At 42.0% G+C, this 15,048-nt stretch overlaps 1 protein-coding gene across 1 annotated transcript; it reads right to left on the bottom strand.

The window, feature by feature from the left end:
- Positions 1-1,496: 1,496 nt before the first annotated feature.
- LOC308661717 (uncharacterized protein) lies at positions 1,497-11,800 on the bottom strand. Its single transcript, XM_081316867.1, has 5 exons — positions 10,153-11,800; positions 9,499-9,625; positions 9,268-9,350; positions 8,723-8,849; positions 1,497-6,064 (listed from the first exon to the last, which is right to left on the bottom strand). The coding sequence occupies exons 1-5, from the start codon at positions 10,597-10,599 to the stop codon at positions 3,417-3,419; spliced, it is 3,432 nt and encodes a 1,143-aa protein (XP_081172993.1). The 5' UTR covers positions 10,600-11,800; the 3' UTR covers positions 1,497-3,416.
- Positions 11,801-15,048: the final 3,248 nt, after the last annotated feature.

The following is a 15,048-nucleotide window of genomic DNA, read 5'->3' as shown; positions in this document are numbered from 1 at the left end:
CTGGCGGGTCCTGCGTGCCAAGCCTGCGGGGCGATGGACGGGGAAGTGAGGTTTCCAGCCCAGGATGGCCGGAGGAGAGGGAGATGCCGCTAAAGCCTGGCAAGGCGTACTCGCTGTGTGGCTCTTCTACCCCTTTCTAACTGTCAGGAAGTTTCTCCTTAGTTCTAGGTTGCTTCTCTCCTTGACTAGTTTCCATCCGTTGCTTCTTGTCCTGCTTTCAGGTGCTTTGGAGAATAGCTTGACTCCCTCTTCTTTAGGGCAGCCCCTGAGATATTGGAACACTGCTATCATGTCACCCCTCACCCTTCTCTTCATTAAACTACACATACCTAATTCCAGCAACCGTTCCCTATATGTTTTAGCCTCCAGCCCCCTAATCATCTTGGTTGCTCTTCTCTGTACCCTTTCTAGAGTCTCGACATCTTTTTTACATCGTGGTGACCAAAACTGGATGCAGTATTCCAGGTGTGGCCTTACCAAAGCATTGTAAAGTGGTATTAGTACTTCACTTGATCTTGATTCTATCCCTCTGTTAATGCAGCCTAGCACTGTGTTGGCTTTTTTGGCAGCTGCAGAGTTCCTGCCTGTCTGAGGAAGAGCCGAGTGACAAAGATGTCCTCCTTCTGGTAAAACAACATTAGTAATATAATAGTAATACAAGAAAAAAAAATAGCAGTGCAGAGATTCTGCCCTAAAGTCCTTTTCCAGGGTAGGACTTGCAATCTGCTCTATTGAAGATCATGCTACTAGCAAACTTTGTTCTTGAGGAACAGCCCCTGATCTGAAGTGAGGAAACATGGCGGCTATGACATCTATGAGGAGAAGCTGTGGGAGTCCTGAGGGAAAGAAAAATCCAGAATACTGAAAAGAATCAAATTCCCCAATGGGAATATTTCTCAAAAGACATTCAGTTCTTTAAAAAAAAATTACCTCAGGAATTGAAGGTGAGGGGAAATACAGGTAATCTTCAACTTATGACAAATGAGCCCAAAATGTATGTTGTTAAGTGAGACCAGTTAAGTGACTTTTGTCCCATTTTATGACCTTTTCTTGCCACAAATAGTTAAGTAAATCACTGCAGTTGATAAATTAGCAACATTATTATTAAGTGAATCTGGCTTCCCCATTGATTTTGCTCAAAAAAGGTTGCAAAAGGGGATCACATGACAGGCAATGATTGTAAATATGAAGCAGTTGCCAAGCATCTGAATTTTGATCACATCATCATGGGGAATGCTACAAAAGTGAAAAATGGCTGTAAGTCACTGTTTTCAGTGCCATTGTAATGTTGAATGGCCACTAAAAGAACTGTTGTAAGTCGAGAACTACCTGTATTGTGCAGGAAGCTCGGGGGGGGGGGAACTTTCGAAAAAGCAAATGTAATGACAATAGAAGAAAAAGATTGTAATGGAAACCAGATACAGCTGGAAGTCAAAGGTGAATTCACAGGGCTGGAGGACTACATTTTTAATAATTAAAAAATACATAACTACATAAAAATCAGTAAATTTATTTTTCTTTAATGGATTTCTATGGCCATCTATCTCACATGCGTGACTGCATAGCTAACATTGTGAAAAATAATATATATAAAATAATACACATATACATATTAATATAGTCAAATCCAAACCAATATTAGAGATAAATACTGTTGAGTGGAATTTAAATCTTGGGAGACTGAATACATGCAGTTTTCTTAGCAGGGTTATGGTTAATAATGGACAAGGTGAAAAAACATTTTTCTGTCTATTCTAAATCTCCTATTAAACTTTAATTGGATGATCCCTGGAAGTTTTGCACCTGTCGAAGGAGTGACAGAATCTGGGAGTGGCGTTAAAAGAGGAATCAGCCTAGAATTCCTATAGCCACAAGCGGACTAAGTCCAACCCCCTTGAATTCGCTTGTTCCTTGAATTCGCTTGTACAAGTTGATGCTGTTAGTTGAGAAGATTAATATCCAACTAGTGCTTAGTACCTGTTTGTAGTTAGATAATGGGCAATGGAATTCATGGGTTGGATTTATTCCACTGGGGCTACATAGGAATTCTAGGCTTATTCCTCTTTTAACTCCATCCACAACTTCTGCCACACCTTCTCTACCGTACCTGGGTGATTTATTGTTAGTTTTTGCTTGAGGGTGCCAAACACAAACATAATCAAGCTGCTAATCTTTTGGATGGCTGTTTTTGAACTTTCTCCATCTCCTTTATATCATTTTTCAAATGGGGCAATCAGAACTATACACAATTTTCATATACAGTTGCAGCTGTTTTACTTCCATTCTTTTCCTACTGATCCCTAATGGGGGATTATTATTTTTTTTGTTATCTGCCACATACTGAGTCAATAGCTTCACTGGGGGCTCCGTTATAACCTAATCCTTGCTTAATTACAGTTCAATATTCAGTAATGTGTGTGTCAAATTAAGAAATTATGCCCAAATACATAACACAAACTACATTGTCCACTGAATTGGCTGAACCTGTCTATTTGAAGAGATTCCTCTCAAATTCTTGACACTTTACTTTTCCCTACTTTCAATATTTCAGTATCATCTACAGGCTTGGCCAAAGCATGGCATTTTTTCCCAATAGTTTTGGGATATTAAGTGGTTAAATGAAGTAGAGTCTTAGTTATCCAATTATGAGTTACTGCTGCCTTGTCAATAAATGTCATATATCAGTCACATTTCTGCATGACTGCCAAAATCATGCTTCAAAAAGAAACAGGTTAAGAATAAAAATGTAAATAAAATTTAATAAAATTTTGTTGCCATTTAAATAAGATAGCAGACTGGTTCTTGTTTACATGCACCAACCATTATCTCTCACACCCAAACACGCTCTTTCCAGATTCCAAAGGGAACAACAAAAATATGAGCAATTGTTGACAAGTATTTTTACTGGAAAAGGAGGATACAGAAACAAATAGAATTGGAGGTGTTTGAAGTAGAGAGAAGTGGATATTAATCCACCTGGATAGTAGAAAAAAAGAGAGATCTCTGCTGTAGACCTTAGAGAAACAGTTAAATTTCAGATAAACAACTCTCCTAATAAAAATCTGTTTAATAAAAAAATGGGCATACTGAGTATCTTGATGCAATGGGATTATATTTCAGGCATATGCTTAGTGAGACCCCATCAAGTTCATCTATAACTGTACCTATCACATAATCTTGGTCACATTGTAGTAAACTGAAGCTCTTCTAAAATTTTCCTGTAATTGTCTTCATCTATGTTACCCTTTCTTTACTCCTTCCTTTACTATTATTTAAGCATAATCCATTCCATTTCTGACACTGTGATCAGAAATGGAACATTACATTCTTTCCACACTGCGTACATCTGTATGGTCTCTCCTCTTTGTGGCTCCTTTTATTAGAAGTTCACTATTCTCAATATAATGTCTTCCATATTATATGCTGACAGGTGGGGTCTCTCTTGTGTGGCTCCTTTTATGAAAAGAGAGGGAAGTATTGTGACTGAAACTCTTTCCACACTCCTGACATTGATATGGTTTCTCTCCTGTGTGGATCCTCCTATGTGAATTAAGGGAACTGCTTGTAATGAAACTTTTTCCACAGTCCATGCAATGATATGGTTTCTCGCCAGAATGGATCCTCTTATGGGATATCAAGGAGCTGCTTGTATGAAAGCTCTTTTCACACTCTGTGCACTTATACAGCTTCTCCCCCGAGTGGATCTTCTTGTGAGAACTAAGATGACTGCTTTGACTGAAGGTCTTTCCACAGTCCATGCACTGATACGGTTTCATCCCAGTATGGATCCTTTCATGGGAACTAAGGGAAGCGCTTTGGCTGAAACTCTTCCCACATTGCGTACACTTATATGGTTTCTCCCCTGTGTGGATCCTTTTATGGGCAGTAAGGGAACCACTGGTGGTGAAGCTCTTTCCGCAGTCTGTGCATTTGTATGGCTTCTCCCCTGTGTGGATCCTTTTATGGCAGGTAAACTGACTGCTTTGAGTAAAGCTCTTTCCACACTCCATGCATTTATAGGGCTTCTCTCCAGTGTGAAACCTTTTATGAGAAGTAAAGGAACTCAAGTCTCTAAAACTCCTTCCACAGTCCATACACTGATAGGGCTTTTCTCCTGTGTGGATCCTTTTATGGGAAATCAGTTCACTGCTTGTACTGAATCCCTTCCCACACTCCATGCATTGAAATGGTTTCATTCCTGTATGGATCCTTTCATGGGAAGTAAGGGAAGTGCTCTGGCTGAAACTCTTCCCGCATTCCATGCATTTATATGGTTTCTCCCCTGTGTGGATCCGTTTATGGGAAGTAAGGTTGCTGCTCCAACTGAAGCTTTTTCCACACTCCAGGCATTGAAACGGTTTCTCCCCTGTGTGGATCCTTTTATGGGAAGTAAGATCACTCCTACTTATAAAGCACTTTCCACAATCTGTGCATTGGTATGGTTTCTCCCCTGTGTGGATCCTTTCATGGGAAGTAAGACCACGTCTCATTGTAAAGCTTTTCCCACAGTCCATGCATTTAAATGGTTTCTCCCCTGTGTGGATCCTTTTATGGGAAATGAGATCGCTGCTCGTACTGAATCTCTTTTCACATTGCAAGCATTGGAATGGTTTCATCCCTGTATGGATCTTTTCATGAGAAGTAAGGGAAGCAATTTGGCTGAAACTCTTCCCGCATTCCATGCACTTAAACGGTTTCTCTCCTGTATGATTCCTTTTATGGGCAGTAAGAGAACCACTTGTGGTGAAGCTCTTTCCACACTCTGTACATTTATACGGTTTCTCCCCTGTGTGGACCCTTTTATGGGAAGTAAGTTGACTGTTTTGAGTAAAGCTCTTTCCACATTCCGTACATTCGTAGGGCTTCTCCCCTGTATGGAACCTTTTATGGGAAGTGAAGGAACTCATGTCTCTGAAGCTCTTTGTGCACTCCATGCATTGATAAGGCTTTTCCCCTGTGTGGATTCTTCTATGGGAGGTAAGGTTACTGCTCCAACTGAAGCTTTTTCCACACTCTGTGCATTGATACGGTTTTTCCCCTGTGTGGATCCTCTTATGGGAAGTAAGATCACTTCTACTTACACGGGATTTTCCACAGTCCATGCATTTATATTCTTTCTCTATCCTTCTGTGCATCCTTTCATGGGAAATAAGGCCACGCCTCATTGTAAAGTGTTTCCCACACTTCTTGCATTTAAATGGCTTCTCCCTTGTGTGGATCCTCTTATGAGAAATGAGATCCCTGCTTGTACAAAATCGCTTTCCACAGGCCAAGCACTGATATGGTCTCACCCCTGTATAGATCAGTTCATGGGAATTAGGTGAAGCACTCTGGCTGAAATTCTTTCCACATTCCATGCACTTGTGTTGTTTATCCCTTACGTGGATCCTTTCATGTGCAGTAAGGGAACTAGGTGTGGCCAGGCTCTTTCCACAGCCTGTGCATCTAGGTGGCTTATCCTCTGTGTGGATACTTTTATGGGAAGTAAGATCAATACTTGTATAGAACCTCTTTCCACAATCCATGCATTTATAAATTTTCTTTCCAGGGTAGGATTTTTTGTGCAAAATAAGATCATTGGTTGCACAGAAACTTGTTCTGCGTTCTCTGCTTTTATATGACTTCTCCACTCTATGAATTGTTTTCTGGGTGATAAAAGTAGTGTTCTCATTAAAGCTTTTCCTACTGTCTGAACATTTATGTGATTCTGGCATCTTGATGCTTTGATGTAAAGTAAGATAGATATTTAAATTATTATTTTTTCTATGTTCCTTGTATTCAAGCTGTTTCTCTTTCATGCAGATACTGCTATGTTCATGGACATCTGATTTAGGGATGAACATTTTTTCAGGCTTTAAACAGTTCCCTTTTTCTTTGTGATGTTGCGTATGAAAGGTGCAATTTTCTCCATACTGAAAATTAGAGAATTTCTTGATCCTATTATTCAGCTGGTTTTCAGTCATGTTTGGCTCCTCCTGATTTTGCAATATCCCTTCTCCAGTTTCAGTTTGTTTCAAAGAATTCACACCTGATTCTTTATAACCCTGTGGTTGCATCCTGTCAACTGTTTGGAAGAAAAAAAGAGGAAAAAAAATCATCAAATGTTTAAGGTACAAAGTAAAAGTACCAACATATTATATTAGTTAAATATTTATTTCAATACTATTGTATCAGGTGCTGAGTATATGACTGGGGGCTTTCTTTACTGCATCGCGGATCTTTCCGGTTATTTCCAGAACGTCAGACTGCTTGGAGGCACCTGAAGTATGAAGTCCCACAGAACTCCATCACTTTTCCCCATTGTAGAAAATAATTTAGTGTCAAGAGGAAACTTGCAGGGAGTAGCGTCTTGAGTTCTGGACTGGAGTGGACTTTGTTGCTTAACCATCAGTTTCAAGTGTGGAAGAAAGCAAGTTGAAATTAAATCTAGAGAAAGTGGAGATGCTGTTGCTACAAGGGAACTGGATTTAGATACTGGGATTCACTGGAGGTTTTTAAGAAGAGAGTGGACAGCCACTTGTTATAGGGCAGAGGTAGGGTGACTCATGAATTCTGGGAGTTGAAGTCCACGAGTCATAAAAGAGCCAAGGTTGCCTATCCCTGGTATAGGGTCTCCTGCCTGAACAAAGGTCAAAGGTCCCCTCCAGTTCTATTGTGATTGATAGATAAAAGTCACCCTCCCTTGGGGAAAAAAACCCCCCAGATGTGCACTCCAGGAGTGATCCTTCATGCTCCTTGCATTTGCTGGCAGTCATATAGAGATATAGAGATCTGTGTTTACTCACAGTAACAACTTTGAGATAAACAGTGTGAGACAATCAGGACAGCCTGAACTTGATCCTTTTTTTCTCTCTCCTCCAAGTAGTGAGGCCGGTTTCATCATACTAAAGCCGCCCCCACCCCATTGCCGGCAATGCAAAAAGAGTCGCGGCACATCATGACATGTCACATGATGTGGCGGGTTTGACACCCATGGCTTAAACGAGCTACATCTACTTGAAAAGTTTTTCTGCCCAGCCCAATGGTTCTTTAATAAGGGCTGACCACAAGTTAACAAACTCTGCTCTGTCACAGTAATTAGTTGATTTGAACTTTCCCACTTATGCTGCTGCCTGAAACTGACCAGACCTTAATCAGTTTCATACTGTTTGTGTGTCCAAAAGTGAACAAAGTAAAGAAACCCAGTAAGCACATTCCTCACAATGTTTATTTTCAGTTTTTTGCCTGTTTACTCATAATATCTTCTTTCTAAATCAATGTAAATGCAAATATTAACTTCCTTCTTAATAATTATCCAACTACAGGGTGAACAATCTACAGGGTGAGGAATCAGAGGCGGGGGGAAGGGCTTTAAGATTTGCCCCACAAACCTAGTTTCCTCCTGAGTTGAACCGCAGAGAATTACTTGCTGTTTGCCCCCCCTCGGCACCCCACCCCCCCAGCTATTTGGGGATGAAATCTCACGGTATATATTCAGGGACAATTTTTAATATAGTTTCCCTAAGGGTTTATTTTCAGTGCTATCATCACTCTTGCACTGTGGTTCTTTGGTATCTGTCCTGCAAACCTCAATTTAAGCGTTGATGCACAAATCAGAAGCAACACAGGATTTTCAAATGTTATTATAGACAGAAAAAAAAATGTAAAAGACAGTTCTAAGGGGATTTGCAAACCCGAGTAAGCCATATTGGAAACCGTCTCAGAAGGTGCTTGTTCCTTTCTCGAGACAGCATGAAAATCTGAGCTCCTACCAGAACAACTGTGAGAGGCAATTATTATTTTAATATTATTATTATTACTTTGATTTGTGTATGATGACTTCCAGTGAGGCGAGGAGAACCAAAGCCTGCATTTTTCACGGGGCATTACATTTGAAATTGGTAGCGGGATGTGAGATCTGGACTACTGAAATTCTCTCCAGAAAAAAGAGAGATCTGGAAATTTCCTATATGTATATTCAGACAGCTGATTTTTATGAGCAGACAGTAGAAACTATTGTTTTCTTGCACCTGTTTGTGATCAGCTAGAAGTTAGGGATTCCACCATCTCTGAGTAGTAAATGCAGCTTTTCAGGACTCAAGGTTTAATCAAACCTCTTTTTAAAATAATTTTGGAGTATTAATAGGATTTAAAGATGGCTGGGACGAAAAAGGAAAAATATGTAAGACTGGTTTACCTGTGTACGGTTAAAGAGTAGGTTATTTTTTCTGATGTTTAATGATTATCTGGATTGAATAGTTTTTCTTTTAGAAATACATAATAGTGTATCTAAATTTTACTACATCTTTGGGGATTAATAAGGCTAGCTGAAGATTTAGAGAAGACTTTGTAGAAAACAGGGTAAGATATGGAATGAAAAGGTATTGGGGCTGTATTTTAAGAGTCAATGATGTAGTGTTGATCTTGATTAATTTTAATTGGAGATGAAAAGGGAAGACACTTAGCAAAAGGTTGCACTTTCTAACTTTTATGTAGTTTTATATTAGGTTTTCTATTACCTTATTTAACATAGTCCTTAAAAATATGCTGAGACTATTACCTTGATTTATACAGCTACCCATCTCACCCATGACTCTAGGTGCAATGCACATAAGGTTGCATCAGTTATCTTCAGGAAAAGTACAAACTTGAATCTCTTCCAAGTAACTGATAAGCTGCTTAGCTCTTATCAGAATATACCTTCCCCACCAATTTCAACCCCAGAGCAAAATGAATCACTTACTCATGGACTCCACATTCCTGGTATTTTCCAGCAAGACCTCTCTGTACAGGGATTTTTGGTCAAAATCCAGCAAAACCCACTCCTCCTCAGAGAAAAACACAGTTACATCTTCAAAGGACACAGGGATCTGAAGTACAAAAACACTCCTTGTTAACGTACAATTCCAGAAAATATTCGCAAATTCCTTATTCTAATGGCAAATATCCCACTTGTTGGGAAGATCTCCTATATTCATTTTGATCTACTCCTGAGGCACGTTCATTAAGCAACTATTGGGATATTCCTATGACACTTTAATGTCTTATGTTGCCCAGTAGGAGATACACAATCTTCACTGAACAACAAGATGAACATTTTGGGAGATGTCCTCAAGAAGCTTGAGATGCTATGAATGGATGGATGGTATCAGTTCGCTGGGGAAGATGCTTATGCTCTGTTGGCTAGGAGATATTAAATTGGCCTGAAAAAGTGATTCAGACCACTGTGGAGAGAATTGCGTGTTCCTTGAATGAATCATGTTGCACTTTGGGAGGTGATACTCCTACCTGAGTTGGAAGTATAACCATTGTTTCTGCACCATCAGAAAGAGGAGACCTTTCTACTGGTACAATCACCATTGCTCCATTTTCTGAAAATGAGATAAAAGCAGAGGAAGCCAATGTTTTAAAAACAGTTGGAGAAACACTGCACACAGGATTAAGGTATTATTTTAACAGGAACTCAGGAAAATAAAGACTTCCGAGGACTCCAATATATAAAAAGGAGCCCTCTTTTACCTGATGAGGTCTCCTGACATAGGTCCTCCTGGGAAATCTTCCCAAAGACAATTTCTTGAGGGAGGTGTGATGTATCTCCTGATGCTTTAGAACCATGGGTGGCCACCTTCATGAAGAACGCACGAGCCTGTAATAGCAGGCAAACAAAATATTACTGCCCCTGTCCCAACCTGTTATATGTCCTTGGAAATAAAATAGAATAGAATAACAGAGTTGGAAAGGACCTTGTAGGTTATCTAGTCTAACCTCCCACCCAAGCAGGAGACCCTACACAATTTCTGACAGATGGCAGTCCAGTCTCTTCTTGAAAGTTTCCAGTAATGAAGCTCCCACAACTTCTAAAGGCAAGCTGTTCCACTGATTGATTGTTCTCATTATCAGAAAATGTCTCCTTATTCCTAGGTTGAACCTCTCCTTGATCAGTTTGCATCCATTATTCCTTGTCTGGCCTTCGGGTGCTTTGGAAAATAGCTTGACCCCCTCCTCTCTGTGACAGCACCTCAAATATTGGAATCCTCCTATCATGTCTCCCCTGCTCTTTCTCTTCACTAGATCAGAGGGAAGGTGGATAGAACCATTTACCTAACCAGGACAGGATTCTATCCTAACTATTTTGGAATGGGAACATGTAAAAATCATTTATATTGATCTCACCTGCCGTTTTTGCTGCATTTTCTGCTCCAGCTGGCTCAAGAGGAAGCTTTCAGTCAGATCCATTTCCTGGGAGCTGGTCTCTGCTCCACACATCCAGACACAATTCTCCATCTGGGACAGAGTGCCCAGGGGCAGAGCCACCAGATCCATCATCTCAGCTTTCATGTGGTCTTCTCGGTTCAGCCACCGATCATAAAGATGGTGGAGTCGGCTGCACACGTCTCGGAGTCCTTCAGCCTCCTGGTAACAGAGTTCCCTGAAAGGGCAACGATGGACGACGCCTTGTGTGGTTTCTTCTTTCAGAATGTCCTGCTGAGTTCTTGCTGTTTGTCCAAATAAACCTAAAAGCTCTTCTGAATCTGCAAAGCAACTTTCATTCGTGGGAATAGAATCACAAGGAGAGACTCCTTCAGCCATCTTGAAGAATGAAGCATTTCTCCCCTCCATGACTCAATTCTTTGGGAATTACGTTCAGCCTGCAGGCTAAGATGAAAAAGCATAGAAAACTATAGTCCAAAGCACTGACAGAAAACTTCCATTATATATACGTTTACAATTTGCCTCCCTAAAAATACACACGAGAGTGGCCTGCAAGGATTAAAGGCAAAAACGGTAGGTCACAAGGACTAATGAAAATTGCAGTGGGTGGGGGGAAAAAAGAATCTTGGTCATTAACACATATACTACTTCCACCCCAGCTACACATTACAAAGGATGTGCAAGTCTCTCTTGAAAGTTAAGAAACCCTTGACATTTGTGGGAGTTTACTTTCTTTTTTTATATCTACCCAGGGTGCCACTTTGCAAAGACTCAGATCTATTGGGAACATTGACACGGGGTGCAGATCAGCCTGGATCCTTGGAGTGCTGCAAAAGGCGACTATTTCACTCCCATCAATTCCTGGAAAAAAGGATTGGGTGGGGGTGGGTAAGTCTTAAGTCATCAATACAACAAAAATAACTTCCATCAGATACAGGCATCACCCACAGTGTGCCGGTTAGAAATCTTGAAGTTTGTGAATTTTAATTTTTTTTTACAAATATCTACTCAAGATGCTACTTTGGAAGGACTCAGATATCCACATGGGGTGCAAATCAGCCTTGCCCCTTGAACCTCTGCTGAAAGGAATGTTTCCTTGCCTCCAAGCCTAGGAAAGAAGACTTCTTCCCAAGCCAAGAAACCCAGATCTTCTGAACTGCAGATGTTCCAGATGTTCTTAGCAGAAACTCAGCCCTAAACTTGCTGGAGACTTAAAAAAAATGTGCAGAATTCAATCTTTTAACCAAGAAGCTCCTCTCCTGGCAGAAATAAGAGTCCGGTGCGCTCTATCAAAAATGGAGCAAGTGAGTGGGAGGTGCAGAAGGTGGGAATATTGGGGGATTTTCAGCTTAGCCCCATAAGACACGCCCCCCTTCAGATCTGGAGTCAGAGAAGATCTCCCGGCCTGGCTCACTTCCCCACGACGAAGGAAGCGCTTCCCAATCCGGGCAGCTGCGGGAAAGGAAGGGCCAGCGAAGGAAGGAAGGATCCGTTTGCAGACTCGGTCCGCTTCCTGCAAAGCGCGCCCTGGGCGTGGGAACGGTCACTTCCTGCCCTCCCTTGCAAGCATCGGGCGAGATGCTTCTCCCCGGAGCGAGCAAAAGCCGTTCGTCTGAACCCGGCGGTTGTTTGCGAGGGGCGCCCTCTGGCGGGTCCTACGTGCCAAGCCTGCGGGGCGATGGACGGGGAAGTGAGGTTTCCAGCCCAGGATGGCCGGAGGAGAGGGAGATGCCGCTAAAGCCTGCCAAGGCGTACTCGCTGTGTGGCTCTTCTACCCCTTTCTACCATTTTATAACACCTTGGTAAGGCCGCTGTGTAGCTCTTCTCTTATCACTTTCTAAGGACTTGGTAAGGCCACACTTGGGAATACAGCATCCAGTTTTGGTCACTGCGATGTAAAAAAAGATGTTGAGACTCTAGAAAGAGAGCAGAGAAGAGCAACAAAGGTGATCAGGGGTCTGGAGGCTAAAACATATCAAGAACGGTTGCTGGAATTGGGGATGGCTAGCTTCATGAAGAAGACTACTGAGAATCTCCATAGACCTGGAAGCCAGTACTACGTATTAGGCCAAAACATATTGGGAACGGTTGCTGGAATTGGGTATGTGTAGTTTAACGAAGAGAAGGGTGAGGGGTGACATGATAGCAGTGTTCCAGTATCTCAGGGGCTGCCCCAAAGAAGAGGGAGTCAAGCTATTCTCCAAAGCACCTGAAAGCAGGACAAGAAGCAACAGGTGGAAACTAGTCAAGGAGAGAAGCAACCTAGAACTAAGGAGGAATTTCCTGACAGAACAACTAACCAGTGGAACAATCTGCCTCCAGAGGTGGTGAATGCTCCAACACTGGAGGTTTTTAAGAAGAGACTGGACAGCCATTTGCCTGAAATGGTATAAGGTTTCCTGCCTGAGCAGCGGGTTGGACTAGATGACCTCCAAGGTCCCTTCCAAATTATTATTATTATTATTATTATCAAGCCGGCCTGGCCTGATGGGGGATGTGTTGGGGTTTTTATTGCGGTTTTTTACACTATTATTTATTGTTTTAGCTCGGGCTTATATTTAATTCTCTTTTAACTTTTGTACTTTGTATTTTATATGTGCCCTGTTCACCGCCCTGAGTCCTTCGGGAGAAGGGCGGTATACAAATATAATAAACTTAAACTTATTATTATTATTTATTTATTTTATTTTAATCCCATTTATATCCCGCCCTTCTCCGAAGACTCAGGGCGGCTTACTGTTATTATTAATCATCATTATTATTATTATTATTATTATTATTATTATTATTATTATTATTATTATTATTATTATTATTATTATTATTATTATTAATTTATTTATTATTATTTATTATTACTATAGTAGAGCTGTATGAGCAGAAACCCGGGCCTCCTCTCCTCACTCCTGCCATCCGCAACTGAGGCTTCCAGCATAAAAGCATCCCAACTGGCTCCTTTTGTCCTCCCGAGGATGCAGGCAGCGGCTTCGACCCTTTCGGGAAACGCCGGAGGCAAACTTGGCACAGAGAAACGGCTTCCTTGCTTGGGAGCCCGCGGGGAAGAAATGGACGTGCCGAAAGCTCCCCCTCGCCTGGAACCCCGATCCCAAGCGAGGCTGCAGGAGGACCAACCTCCCTCCCCCACCCACCGACCCACCCCCGCGCTCCCTCTGCCCCGCAGATGCAGCCGCTCACACGGACATCCAAGGCATTCCAAGCATCCTCGTTTTCTCCAGGGTCTCCAAGGGTTAAAGGGAGCGAGTGCTTCTCCCTAGAAAGGCCGTACTGAGAGAGTGGCCTTTCCGGCCCTCTCCTTCGCTGCCCTGGCGGAATCCCCTCCGGGAACTGCCCTCTTGAGAACCTTCGGAAAAGACCCGTTGGAAGGGGCGGGGTTAAGAGTTCCCCCCCTGTCTGTGAGGAAGACCCGTTGGAAGCGGCCAATGCCAATAAAAGAGAATTTATACCTAGCTCAGGCTTGAACTGAAGGGTCCTTGGTGTTCTCTGAGCTTGGTGGTTTTCTTGCAGACATTTCGTTATCCAAACTAGGTAACATGGAGCCTTGGTGGAGCAGTGGGCTAATGCCTCCTTAAGTAACACCAGCTGCCTGCAAATTAGTGCAGGTTCGAGTCCCACCAGGCTCAAGGTTGACTCAGCCTTCCATCCTTCCGAGGTAGGTAAAATGAGGACCCAGATTGTTGGGGGCAATAAGCTGACTTTGTAATAATGCCGCTTGGGGGGGGGGTCCGAAAGCCCTAACAAGCAGGCATATACATAGAATGAAGGCTACTGCTAAGCTTGTAAGCCGCCCTGAGTCTTCGGAGAAGGGCGGGATATAAATGGAATTAAAATAAAAAAATAGAGTGAAGGCTACTGCTAAGCTTGTAAGCCGCCTTGAGTCTTCGGAGAAGGGCGGGATATAAATGTAATAAAAATAAAAAAACAAAAAAAAAACCCACATCAATGCGAGTTGTGATGTTACCAGTTTGGGTAATGGAAGTGTCTGCAAGAAAACAACAAAGCTCAGAGAGCACCAAGGACTCCTCAGTTTCCTGATGATCAGATGAAATAAGGAAATCCCATGTTAGCAATAGCACTTAAGACTTATACACCGCTTTGCAGTTCTTTACAGCCCCCTCTAAGCGGTTTACAGAGCCATTCATGTTGCCTCCCACAATCTGGATCATTATTTTAACTGACCTCAGAAGGATGGAAGGCTGAGTCAACCTTGAGCAGGTCAGGATTGAACTGCTGGCAGTTGGCAGAGTTAGCCTGCAATGCTGCATTCTAACCATTGCACCCCCACAGCTCTTAGTGCTGTTCCTTCTGTGTTCCATATTTTTATATGGCTTTCTGGGGCGGATTGTTTTATGAAACGTTCACTCTGTTTAATGCTCTTTCTGCACTCTGTGCATTTCTATGGTTTCTCTCCTATATAGATTCTTTAATAAAGGGGTGACAAACTGCCGGCCCGCAGGCCGGACGCGTCACGATGAAACTACGACCACCGCTTTGCCAGCAATGGGGAAAAAGCTCCGATACTGATGTCGCGAGTTTGACATGTCTGCTTTAACACAACTGAAGAGTATAACCACTGATGAATTCCTTTCTTTCTTCCATGCATTTATACTGTAGGTGTTTTTCCTTGTGAAAAGGGAAACTTTTTAACTGAAGCCTTTTTTAATCATAGATGGACATCTAACCATCTGTGGCCATATATGTATTTTGGGATAAACATACTGTGTTAGACTGGCCAATTATGTTAAATAAATGAATAATTTTTAAAAATGTCATGACAAATAGCTTAGGTTGCCAACAAAGCCAATATATGATTACAAGTAATACTTCAGAGATAGGTAG

This window comes from Vipera berus (genome assembly GCF_964194415.1).
Source record: "Vipera berus genome assembly, chromosome: 2".
NCBI lineage: Eukaryota > Metazoa > Chordata > Lepidosauria > Squamata > Viperidae > Vipera > Vipera berus.
Note: the sequence above shows the minus strand (reverse complement) of the source record. Positions and strands in the feature narration are given on the sequence as shown.

Bases quoted from the DNA above. Each gene is read 5' to 3' on its own strand.
- LOC308661717 (XM_081316867.1), bottom strand. From the start codon at position 10,599: ATGGAGGGGAGAAATGCTTCATTCTTCAAGATGGCTGAAGGAGTCTCT. The intron at 9,626-10,152 runs GTGAGATCAATA...CTGCTATTACAG, and splicing joins AAATGCAGCAAAAACGGCAG to GCTCGTGCGTTCTTCATGAA. The intron at 6,065-8,722 runs GTAAGTGATTCA...TCTTCCAAACAG, and splicing joins CAGGAATGTGGAGTCCATGA to TTGACAGGATGCAACCACAG.